Source organism: Watersipora subatra, chromosome 4, assembly GCF_963576615.1.
Source record: "Watersipora subatra chromosome 4, tzWatSuba1.1, whole genome shotgun sequence".
Lineage (NCBI taxonomy): Eukaryota > Metazoa > Bryozoa > Gymnolaemata > Cheilostomatida > Watersiporidae > Watersipora > Watersipora subatra.
The window spans coordinates 14577205-14590655 of NC_088711.1; the positions used below are offsets into that span (position 1 = coordinate 14577205).

Here is a 13451-nt window from a genome sequence, read left to right on the forward strand (position 1 = left end):
TCCGTCATTTAAGAGGTTCAGCATGACATAAACAATGAGCTGATGGTATACTTATTTCATGTGAGATGGCATTCTGGTAGAATAGGGATGAGGAAAACTTAACCTTCAAGGACCTCAATCTTTCACCATCTTCGAACATTCTTTCTATAGAGGCATCAGGGTCGGTATCTTTGATATTTTGATTAATGTTATTGTCATCAACATCGAGTGGGACACCCTTAGCAATAACAACAGCAGTCAAATCAATGGACAGTCTGCCGGATGATCCATCAAACAGATCAGGTTTCCAGCAATCTGTAACTCCTTTGACTCCTAATGTCCTGTGATTGGAACTGGATAATAATCCTAAGACTGTTTGTCTTGAAGTTGTAGTGAGTTACGGGCTCAATGATGGTTGGCCCGTACTGATTGTTAATAGCCTTCCGTACCGCGTCTTGGTTAAGTGATTTATGGAGAGAAGAGTTGAGTCGTCGTTGAAAGCCCAATGTTATTGTTTCCAACAAAAGCAGTTTTCTGTTGTTTATGTTGAGCTGGGTGGTTGACAGCTGTGGCTGGAATATGTTGATCAACATCTATTAGGGTGAGATTTGAAGTTGAAGGCATATTTTGTTTGTTGCAACAGTTGCATGATTTACTTTCCGGGTTTGAACACACTATGGAGTTGCTTGATTGTTTCCTTGGTGGTTGACATTGGACACGAAGAATTCTCTTTGTTGTCGCAGCATAAGAACTTTCTATTTCCTTGAGCCAATCAGACAATGATCTTTGCATAGCTAGTACAGTAGTTTGTTATCAAACTGATTTGATGATCATGATGAATAGTTGACGAATTCAACCTTAAGATTCTCTGTGGAAATAGATGTTGATTGTACATAGGTGTTGATGTTGAGATTAACTCTGGAGACAACTTCGCATTCACATTTGAAATGTGTAACCGGGTTTATTGTGCATGAAAAAGCAACACTATAAGCTCAATCTGGTGCGTTTGGTTATCCCGGCCAAACAATTGTCTGTAAATTGAACAAGTCTAAACTGAAGTTTAGCTGATTTGTCAACACATTTTTATATGACTGACAAAATAGCTTTTTTAAAGTTGGAGGAGTCTGCTTGATTATTCTCCCCTGTCCATGCAGCTTAATATGCTGCCAGTAAATGTTGATAATTGCATTATATGACATCTTACTATAGATCCAACGTCATTTATGGCTGCCATATTGATATTGCTAAACACAATATGATATTATAAACATCTATTTGTACCCACAAATAAATGTGCTCTAAACTTTGAAGTCAGTAAGTCAAAAGTTAAGTTGAACCTCTAAATGCTGTTGGCTTTGCAGTGAGCAGTTTGAACAGTTATCAATAGAGTTACTAATAGAGTTACCAATAGAGTTACCAACAGAGTTACCAACAAAATTACCAATATAGTTACCAATAGAGTTACCCATAGAAGTACCAATAGAGTGACCGACAGAGTTACCAATAGCGTTACCAATAAAGTCACCAACAGAGTTACCAACATAGTTACCAATAGAGTTACCAATAGAGTTACTAATAGAGTTACCAATAGAGTTACTAATAGAGTTACCAATAGAGTTACAGATAGAGTGACCGACAGAGTTACCAATAGCATTACCAATAGAGTCACCAACAGAGTTACCAACAGAGTTACCAATAGAGTTACTAATAGAGCTACCAATAGAGTTACCAATAGAATTATCCATAAAAGTACCAATATATTTACCAATAGAGTTACCAATAGCGTAACCAATAGATTCACCAACAGAGTTACCAACGGAGTTACCAATGGAGTTACCAACCAAGATAGTTACCAATAAAGTTACAAATAGAGTTACCAATAGAGTAGAATAAAACTGGATCAGACTACCCCATCCATCCTCAAAATCTTTAAGGACATTTGCTCCTACCTCTCTCCAGCCCTGCTTATGCATATCTCAAAAACAATGTCACAGAAGTCTTCAGGAGATCCAGGTTGAGTCTCATCACATCTTATGCCTGTAGCCTTTTCATCTCCTGGATTGTAGAAAGACACGAACTCAACAGCAAACTTGGTGTAGCCATCATCCAAAGAGCAAGGAGTTAGAGTGGTTGTGGGCGGCCTCGTTGTTGTAGTTGTTGCGGTAGTCGGAGTAGTCGATGTGGTTGTTGGCGTCGTAGTAGTGGTAGTTGGTGTGGTTGTTGTTGTAGGTGTGGTTGTTGTAGTTGATGTGGTTGTTGGTGTAGTGGTCGTTGTTGGTGTGGTGGTTGTAGTGGTGGGTGTAGTTGTTGTGGTTGTAGGTCTTGTTGTGGTTGTTGAGGTAGTGGTGGGAGTGGTTGTTGTACTTGATGTGCTTGTATTGGCTGATGTGAAAGAAATGGGAAGAGTGGATGAGCTTGTGGTTGGTGAAGTTATCTCCTCAGGACATCTTGCTCTCACAATGAATTGTAGCCTAAAAGCAGAAGTGTAGCATCCCATTATGGAAGACAAATCTATTCACTTTGTTGGTGCCGCTTCAACCAATAAATTGCTATATCGATGCGCGACAGTCACTTAAAACATAGCATAGTGCAGCCTAGTACATAGTGCAGCCTAGTACATTGCTGTTATACTCCATCATCAAAATCTAACAAAATCTAATGTTTCTTATCGCTTCTCATGTTCTTATGTTTCTTATGCTGTGAGTTCTAAACTAAATGTACATGCGCTTGGTCTCTTTTACAATTGAATGATCACAACTGAATCATCTAAAAATATATTCATGTTCAAGGGTGTTTTTGGACATCCTAGAAAATATGATGATTTTGAATTCCATCCACGTACTTCTTAAAATTGTTAGAAAATTTGGGTAATTTTACCATGATTGTGGTACAGAAGGGAACAAAATAACTAAATCAAATTTTCAATGCCAATAGGCAAGTGCATGATGAAAAAATAGTGCTACGAAATCTTATTGAATATCCAACTGCTATAGGCTATGGTAACTAAATGAGTGCTTTAACAATTAAAAACAAACAGATTTGATGTAATTTAGTATATTTTATTGAATTTATTCGCGAACAATCGATAGTGATTATCATGTCGGTCACACATCATTTCAATGGAGAGAGTCTGAAATTACCCTAAGATTATGTATGCAATTTAGCTTAATAGGAACTGAAACACAGCAGCATTACCAATGAGCAAACTCGAATTTCTGCAAAATTTTATCGTTACTCAAAATATGAGTTTTAAAATGTTTCCCGCAATATAGGAGCTACAAAAATGTTACAATATTTTTATGCTTTGTCCAAATAAATGAGCAGAAACCAAAAAAATACATGATAGCTGAAACAGGGATAATCTATTATCGCAAATGGTTTAAAAATTTTAGTTTGCAAGTTAATACTGGTAGGCAAATACTTGCACTAAGGTGTTTGGCAACGATATGAAGATGCAGGTGGTGTCTCATTGTATGACACAATGTTCAAAGCGAGTACCTCTTCAACATCATTTTCAGCTAATCTATGGTTATTTTCAGTTCCCGATACAAGTTTTAATGATAATATGTAAGAAAGATCAAAACTTGAAGCATTACTATTGCCCTACTATGTGCCTACTTATAAACTAGAAGTAAACTCAATGCATTTTTTTAGCAATAACACAGTTAATGCTGATCATCCAATCTAGTAGAAAATAATGATGCTATTCGGACTCACTTTGATTTTGGTTGAGGTCGGATACCGCTAAGAGTAACAGTTTTAGACTGTGTACCAGGAAGATCAACGAAATTGTACTCGAACTCGTCAACCATGTCAAAATTGAAAAATTGGTTCTTGTTCTCCGGGTCACTGTCCCATATGGTCACATAGATGTTAACACCCTGAACAATCAGATGAACGTATAAATTGAAGCACATCCATAACAAAGCTTAGTGCGTTGCGCTCACTTGAGGTGTAGACAATACAGCGACCCCTCGCCAACAGGCGCCGCATTCTCCACACTTTGTGCATCACAGATGTTTCAAAAATTAAAATCAAAATTAAAATCTGAGTATAAATGGTACAAATTGCTGGCGCTAGAAGAGAGCAGGAAGACTACACCTCAGATATCAACAAGGAGAACTTGCACAATTCAAAGTTTCCGTCTCTGGTTTTCTGATGAGCTTCCTAATTACCCCTCCCCAACTGAAAAATTTGTTTTCGCATTGGCACATTTCAAGAAGCTGGCAAGCTGCCGTGCTGAAATGTTCAATGAACACTTCAGCATGGCAGCACGAGATACATAGCATTCTAGCGTGTCTACATACCAAGGGTACATGCCTGGCCAAGGTAGACAGAATTAATCTTTTTTTTATTCCTCGTGTATATCATTGCAAACCTTACTGTAGTGTTTTAATAATAACATGTCTTTTGCAAGGTTTACATATTTGTTAATATTATATAGATATGCACACATATCCCCTACATTATATATAAATATATACACATAAATATACACACATATATATACACACATATATATATATATATATATATATATATATATTCACATATATATATATATATATATACACATACATATACACATATATATAAATACACATATATCACAAATGTATACACACACATATACATGTATATACACATATGCACACATATACACATATAAATATATACACATATATATATAAGTGTATACATATGAATATCAATGGATTAACACATTACTAAATTATCATATCACTACATTATCATACCACAGGGTTTTCATATCACTGGAATATCATATCACTAGATTATCATATCACTGGGCTATAACATCACTAGATTATCATATCACTGGGCTATAACTTCACTAGATTATCATATTATTCAATTTTTATTAAATTCCCTAGTAGAATCAATGAAGAGAATCACTAAGTATCACAGATAATCACAGACTGCCAAATTGTACACAGCCAGCGTGTCGTATACAAACAGACATCAATGCTTACTTTCCATTGTTGTATATTTCCAAGATCCACTTCGACTGGGTTCTTTTGGCCACCAATATGGTCGCCAAACTCTAACAGTCTTGTCTCACCCAATACACCAGTTCGGACACTAAGGTACTTGCAGTCACTGAAACAGATTGTACACCACACTGGACATTTGCAGTAATGCAAAAAAGGTTGAATGTTGAGAGAAGCTGCAGAGCGCTCAAGACAGAGAAATGAGAAAGAAACAAGTTTGAATACACAGAAATAGTCTGATGCTTAAAATTTAGTTCCCTTCATGAATCAACCACACTTACTTATGTTTGCTTTAATGAATATATATCGTCAGCAAGAAAGTTCAACGGTCAATATAGAATAAAATAAATAAAACTTTTTAGTGGTCAAAGTTCTTGAAAACCAAACTTTTGACCACATACAAATAATCTTTGTTCCAAAGTGTACAAATTTGGAATTCAGATCCACAAAAATCAATAAACTAGTCGTAGTTTTACAATGTAATATATTGTTGCTAAAACTCCTTCAGTTGATAAACTAGTAGAACTACAATGTAATATATTGTTGCTAAAACTCCTTCAGTTGATAAACTAGTAGAATTACAATGTAGTATATTGTTGCTAAAACTCCTTCAGTTGATAAACTGGTAGGAGTAGTACAATGTAATATATTGTTGCTAAAACTCCTTCAGTTGATAAACTAGTAGAATTACAATGTAATATATTGTTGCTAAAACTCCTTCAGTTGATAAACTAGTAGAAGTAGTACAGTGTAATATATTGTTGCTAAAACTCCTTCAGTTGATAAACTAGTAGAACTACAATGTAATATATTGTTGCTAAAACTCCGTCAGTTGATAAACTAGTAGAACTACAATGTAATATATTGTTGCTAAAACTCCTTCAGTTGATAAACTAGTAGAACTACAATGTAGTATATTGTTGCCAAAACTCCTTCAATTGATAAACTAGTAGAACTACAATGTAATATATTGTTGCCAAAACTCCTTCAGTTGATAAACTAGTAGAACTACAATGTAATATATTGTTGCTAAAACTCCTTCAGTTGATAAACTAGTAGAACTACAATGTAATATATTGTTGCCAAAACTCCTTCAATTGATAAACTAGTAGAACTACAATGTAATATATTGTTGCTAAAACTCCTTCAGTTGATAAACTAGTAGAACTACAATGTAATATATTGTTGCTAAAACTCCTTCAGTTGATAAACTAGTAGGAGTAGTACATTGTGCTTTCAGCTGATAAACTAGTAGGAGAACTACAGTGTAGTACATTGTGGCTATTACTCCTACAGTTGATAAATTTCTTGACTCACTTGTTGGCTCCTAGTTCTCTTATACAGATTTCTACGATCAAATCGCAGAGATCGTTTGGACCTTCGTCATCACAACGAACTCCTGTGGCTTTGATGTCATCAGGGTTGTAATAGAAGATGAAGTCAAGGTACATCTTGACATACCCAGTTCTGCAAATCACCCAAAATTGTAAAGCACTTCGTATCAACAAATTTTTTCAAATCTAATAAACACATAATAATTCAATAATATATTTATAATCTGTTTGTTCACAAATGAATTTTTAAGTGTTGCAGATAGATAGTTAAAAAAATACATCTCCGTATTGAGTTATAGAGATACACCTCTGTAATCAGCTATAGAGATACACCTCTGTATACAGTTATGGAGATACAACGTTGCAGATTGTTATATCATACAAATTAGTGATAGGTAGGAACGCTATTAGTTAAAGTATGACAACATACTTGAAAGCACAAGGTATTGGCTTATAGGTTGTGGTAGTTGCCGGCGTGGTTGTAGATGTAGTTGTAGGCGTAGTCGTAGGTGTTGTTGTTGTGGTAGGTGTTGTTGTGGTCGTGGAGGTTGTTGTGGTAGGTGTGGTTGTGGTTGTAGTGGGTGTAGTTGTTGTGGTGGTTGGTGTAGTTGTTGTGGTTGTAGTGGGTGTAGTTGTTGTGGTGGTGGGCGTAGTTGTTGTGGTTGTAGTGGGTGTTGTGGTTGTGGTTGGTGTGGTGGTAGTTGTGGTCGGTGCCGGTGTAGTGGTTGGAAACACACAACTTCTTGAGCCCAGGTAATCTACAAGTATATTGTAAATCATGTGTAAGACTAACACCACTGCTACAACTGTTACAGCCTGTTGTAAAGATATAGTTGAACAACTATGACTTTCGATAGGTACCGGTATCACAGAAAAAGCATTGTAATGCGACAGTTTTTCAATTTTATCCGTTAATTCAGCATGTAACACTTTTTATTAAAATCATACAAGTTTTATCAACAGTAAGTGATCAACGTACACAGAAGGGTTCTTTATTTGCTACAGTTGCTACTTCAAATGCAATAAAAAATGAGGTAACATACCGTACAGTACAGTGCTTTAACAATCTTCTGCTTAATATCCATTCTCTTAGCAGAAAAAAGTATTTTAAACATTATATGTCAAACTATTTACTTGATGTTAGTGGCTAAATGATGCCTGTTTTTTCTTTTATTATTGTTGTATGGCATAATACAAACAACATTTCTATTTGAAATTATTGCCGACAAAGTAATGTAAGTACAGGTAGAAAAAAATGTACAAAACAATGTACATTTAATAAATCAGGGCAAAGAAGACATTCACACTTGATTAGGTGTGTATGTCGTGACGCAGACAAGCTAAACACTGATGAGAGAACATGGAGTAGATATAACTACTGTGACTTACACGGTGTGACTAAATGCAAATGGTAGAATAGTCAGTGGGAAAATATGTGAAAGCTAATAGCTTGAATGACATATCTATCTCACTATGGCAAGCCACATACTCGGTGTAGGTAACACAACCAAGACCAACAACATACATAGGTGATAGTAACGTGTCACTCGGTGGAGCAAGAATATTCTAGACATACATCAAGTTAGCTACACCGAATTATTCTATGTCTGTGCAACATCATCTACTTGGTGTAGGTCACATACCACAAACATGCAATAACTTTAGTATAGCTAAATTATTGGGTACAGTCAACAGGTACACAGCATATTTATTATAGATAACATATTACAGGCGTACTACCAATGTATTGCAGATAATATGGGTAATGCCTTGAAGGCAGCTAAATTTTACCTGATGGATAGACTCTGATTCCATCTCTGCCGCAGGAGAATGGCTGGTCAAGTTCATTACAGTATACCTTGCATGTGGAACCATAATAAAACTGCTCGCATGCGCATCCCAATTCCATCTCGAGTCTAAACAAGATAAAAGACAGCTATTGCAATATCAGTCACATCATTGATTAAATAACAATTATTTGATAATCTATTGATTATTAATTGATTATTAGTTGCCTAGTTGACTATTAACAGACACATCATATGCTCATCTTTAAAAAATAGCTAACAGTGTTAATAGTTTTTTCCACTTGTACCTAGACTATGTTACTCACACTAGTGCTGTTCATATGTAAACATCAAACTGGTCAAGGCCAACAAATTCCTCTCAATTGGTTACAATAACTCTCGATAGATTCAACCTCAGTTCCACCAAAACTTCATAGTTAATCTAATCAAGCTTTAAACTCATTCAACCAAAATTTTGACTCTCGAATATTTATTAAAATTCTAACTTTCATTTAAGGAGAATTCCAACTTGGAGTCGGCTAGAATACCAATTTCAATTCAATTAAATTTTCAGTTCTACTTGACCTACATTAAATTCTAACACTAATGTGACCTAAATTCTAACATTAACTTGACCTAAATTCTAACATTAATTTGACCTAATTTCTAACACTAATTTGACCAGAATTCTATCACTAACTTGATCAAAATTCCAACATTGACCTAACGAAAATTTGAACACTAGTACAACCAGAACTTGAACATTGGTGATAAAAAAAATTCCAACAGCAATTGAACCAGAACTTCATCTCCAAATTGACCGAAATATCTACGTTAAGTTATCGTGAATCGTTCAGAACCGTTCAGAACCGTAAAGCCTTGCAAATGTACTTGAAGAGAAAATAAATTAAAGTGGTGAGCTCACTTGGTGGATGATCGAGGTCTGGTCAGGGTATGACCTTCATTGGACGCTCGGCTGCAGTCAGGTGTGGAGTAATCATATTCAAACTCATCGACTAATATATCTCCAGAGGACTGCTCACCGTCGTACACTCTTACACGTACATTCACACTCTACATTTAAAGCAACAGTTCATTGGACTGCAAGCTGCTATCTACGTAGCATAAAACATGAAACATTTGACATTATTATAAACAATACAAATAAACTATCACTAACATTAAGATGGCATTCAAGAATGGTGATACAGATGAACACCAGAGACCTATAACCAGCATTAAACTTGATGGAGTATTTTTGTGGAATCTTCCATTTTCTCCTATCACAATAATCTTAATACAGTTCTTAACACTTTACCCAGATTTTGTTATTCATGCTCGCACTGTTTGTGTTAACACCACGCACTGGTTCATTGGCCGCTTATAGGAAATATAAAATTCTTAACTATTTATCAAACTCAAAAATTTATAATTCTAAATAAAGAGAACATTTTGTGACACTATTAGATTCACAAACAGTTGTTGACCACTAAAAAGCCGCATCATCATACATAAAAGAAACTAATAACACTGACAAAACAACAAACTTTTTGTAGCTGAAAAGATGATTACTGTACTAGAAAATGAGAATGACTTGCGGTAGATACATAGTAGTACCACATGATGGTAGATACATAGTAGTACCACATGATGGTAGATACATAGTAGTACCACATGATGGTAGATACATAGTAGTACTACATGGTGGTAGATACATAGTAGTACTACATGGTGGTAGATACATAGTAGTACCACATGATGGTAGATACATAGTAGCACCACATGATGGTAGATACATAGTAGTACCACATGATGGTAAATACATCATCATGAAATTGAATGTGTGAGTGTGTAAGTGCAAAACGAACCTGATATGTGCCGATGTTGAGCACAAGATAGAAACTAGGAGGAAAGTCGACAGCGGCTCCGTGACCTATAATGCCTGTTCTGTTGTTGTAGAACTCGCAGTTCCTAAATGGAGAACTCAAAGCATTAATCTCAAAATTTTGTGCTATAAAATATCATTATTTTGCTGGCAGCCTAACAAAACATTTTGATAACTACAACTAGGTCTTGAAATTAGAGAAGCTTTCTTTTACTATACAGAAGAATTGAGAGGTAAACACTACACAATTAGTCATAATGACAGCATCTACTAAACACAACCATCTCTGGAAATACCTTTGAGTCTTAACGGATGTGGGTCCCACACATATCTCAAACAAGTAGTCACAAATACCATCCGTAAACTGATCACACTTTCCACCATTGGCAAGGGTGTTGCCAGGATTTTGATACGACACCCAACGAAGGTAGACAAGCGATTGACCAAGAGGTGTGGTGCAAGGTGGCATGGTCGGAGGAGGTGTTGTGGAAGTGGGAATTGGTGTTGTCGTTGTTGTGGTGGTTGGCGTAGTAGTAGTAGTAGGAGTAGTTGTAGTGCTGGTTGAAGTGGTAGTAGTGGAGGTAGTAGTTGGCTTCGGAGTAGTGGTGGGTACGTAGGCAGTGCTGAATGTTATTCCATCTGGACAATACCGTCTGAGCCCCAATTTCAACCTAAAGTAAAACAGCACCTCAAAGGTGGCAGAGCCCATGATTGAGATTATTATTTAAAGCAGGTAGTACTGTAGACACAGAGATAACTTACAAAAACAAATGGCATTAAAAAGTGTATAGCCTGTTAACAGCCTCTGTGGGTGTCTTCACAATATCGAAAATAAACTGAAGGATTAAATGAAGATGGAAACTCGAAAACCTGAATAAAATTACAGCTTGAAAATCTGAGCGATAAAAAACAGTCATGGCAGTTAAAAAGGAGCAGAGTCTAACAAATAAATCAATACAACCAGTTGTAGTTTATATGCAGTGGATCAATATTCATAGAACGAAAAAATGAAATGAAAAATGAGAAAAAAATTTGGCATTAAGCTTAAGCGAAAATGTAGGTGTTTTTGGCATTCCACCAAATCGTATAAACTATCTTATAGAAAACACAAAAATATTGTTGTTAGGTAATAGCAGGAAAATTTGACAACGATAGTTGAAATATTTAGATTAAATTAATCTCTTCCGGTATTATAAAAATTACTCAAAGGTTTGTCGCTTGTATAATTTTCAAGATGATAATTTTGTTAACAGACTTAGACTGAGTCTTTAATCAAGTGCAGTAGAAGAGATTTTGAGCTAGTCTGTGATTGTACATATGGGTTTGAGCATTGGTGTACTGTAATAGAGGTTTATTAGGTCTTGTAAGCATTGCTGCTATTCATACGTCAAAGCATCTGATTCTGCACTCTACTCATCCTTACCAAGACTTCTCGCCGATTCTCATCGATTCTTTTTCCACAGTTTTTGTGGCTCCTCCGGGTGGCTCAAAGAAATTAAAACCAAACTCATCCACCATATCATCTGACACCTCTCCAATATCCTGATCCCAAATGTTTACTAAAATGCTCACACCCTGGCAACAGAAAATATCATTACATTTGTTCATCATTTATGATGATTTGATAAATATTGTAACAGCATGTTTTCAGTATTTGCTGGGTTTTCTCTCATCAGCAGTCTATATATAAATCCCGGTGTTTGTCGCTTGTCTGTTGGTCTGTCATTTGTGTGTCCAGTTATAGTAATAAAGTTTTGAGAAACCAAAGATCTGCTTTGCGCTGGATTTGAACTCGGATCTTCCAGCTAAGGAGCCAGGCAAGCTAAGCCAATGAGCAATACGGCCTACTTGCGATACAATGGAATAACGGTACACATCATTTTTACATCAGTTGAAATAAGCAAAACGACGTTGTCTGATGCATAACGTCACACGAGTTGGCTTCACGAATCACAGCCTTCGTGGCTCATGACCTTCACAGCTCATAGCCTCTATTGCTCATGGCCTCCATTATTATAGTAAGTTTAGCAACATAAGCAGGCTTAAGTTACTCAAATGAGTCAATTTGCTAACTTTGCCATTGAATAATTAGTCAACTTAGCTAATGGCAACTACATTACCTGCCACTGTTAATAAGCTGTTTCTATTACTCAAGCAACACAGGGCATTCAGGTAGTTAAAACATGGAAACAGCGACTACTGCCAATATATTTGATGTTGATAACGGCTAATTAGTAGCACATGAAATGACTTTTAAAAGGCTAGCGCAAGTGTTTCTTGGTTGGGCTAAATGACAAAAATAAGAAACAAAATTCTATGTTTTTCACAATTAATAGTGCAAAGTTAAAAATGCTTTTATTTTACCAGCGAAAAAACTGCTAGGTAGCTGTCAGCGTGTATCACATTTTCACAGTCAACCGCGTAGCTGACTTTTTGCACTGCCTAATTAACAATTTAAAGAGAAAGAACTTCTCTACTTTCTGACAATTATATTGAGCCAAGCAAGTGGCTGGGCTTTCTTTTACCCATTTCTTATAAAAGAAGCTAAAAAAGGTAATATTTATTAACCTGCTATTTTGAGAATTTTTGTGTAATTTCTTAAAAAATGAGGCTAATGATTAGGGTTATCATCAGTTGATACCAAGAACTGAACTATCAAAGTCGGCACAGTATTTACTCTACATAATTGATTACTTTTTTTTCTTAAAACAATTGCTACAAGCGGAATAATAATTGGTAAAATAACGGGACATGTCAAGAACAGCAGTCGAACAATACGACGTTTTTCTTTTTATTCCCTCACTGGTGACTAGCTGCTCATGTGTCATAATTAGTACAACAGTTTTGTAGTACGCCTCTGATAATAGGAGTGAAAATAAGAACAGTGCTGGTGAAAATAAGAACAGTGCTGGTGAAAATAAGGACAGTGCTGGTAAAAATAAGGACAGTGCTGGTGAAAATAAGAACAGTGCTGGTGAAAATAAGAACAGTGCTGGTGAAAATAAGGACAGTGCTGGTGAAAATAAGGACAGTGATGGATTCAGAAGCAATCTGTCATTTCCTCTGAAAATTTTGAAATCTTGTTTGTCTAAAGAAAGAAAGTTTAGTTGAGTTTTTACGAGGCCCAAGAAGTTGCAATAAAACATTGTACAATCATTTTTCTAACAGACTTTATTTCGTGCATTTTCAGACTTACTGTTTGATTGATGAGACCCAAATCAATAACGAGAGGGTTTGGTTGTCCCCCAATACTGGTGGAAAACAGGATAAGATCACTCTCCGCAATGAGGTCTGTTTTTATCTTAGCTAGAGTACAGTCTCTGTAAAACAAAACCATAAAGTGAACAACATAAAGGTGTTTAACAATGTTAAAGTGGTGAAAGTAAACAGCAGCTTGCAAGAATGTTCAGTATAGCTGAGCAATTTCAAAAATAAAATAATGTGTTCCATTTCT

General features: G+C 35.8%; 1 protein-coding gene across 1 annotated transcript in view; it reads right to left on the minus strand.

The window, feature by feature from the left end:
• Positions 1-13451, minus strand: part of LOC137393955 (mucin-2-like) — a 60794-nt gene that overhangs the window by 26529 nt on the left and 20814 nt on the right. Inside the window, exons 19-28 of the mRNA XM_068080668.1 lie at positions 10294-10446; positions 9981-10083; positions 9038-9120; positions 8117-8241; positions 6904-7083; positions 6756-6810; positions 6309-6458; positions 4974-5100; positions 3697-3860; positions 1929-2450 (exon numbers count right to left, since the gene is read on the minus strand). Of these exons, the coding sequence (XP_067936769.1) occupies positions 1929-2450; positions 3697-3860; positions 4974-5100; positions 6309-6458; positions 6756-6810; positions 6904-7083; positions 8117-8241; positions 9038-9120; positions 9981-10083; positions 10294-10446 (1662 nt within the window). The remainder of the gene's footprint in view (positions 1-1928; positions 2451-3696; positions 3861-4973; positions 5101-6308; positions 6459-6755; positions 6811-6903; positions 7084-8116; positions 8242-9037; positions 9121-9980; positions 10084-10293; positions 10447-13451) is intronic.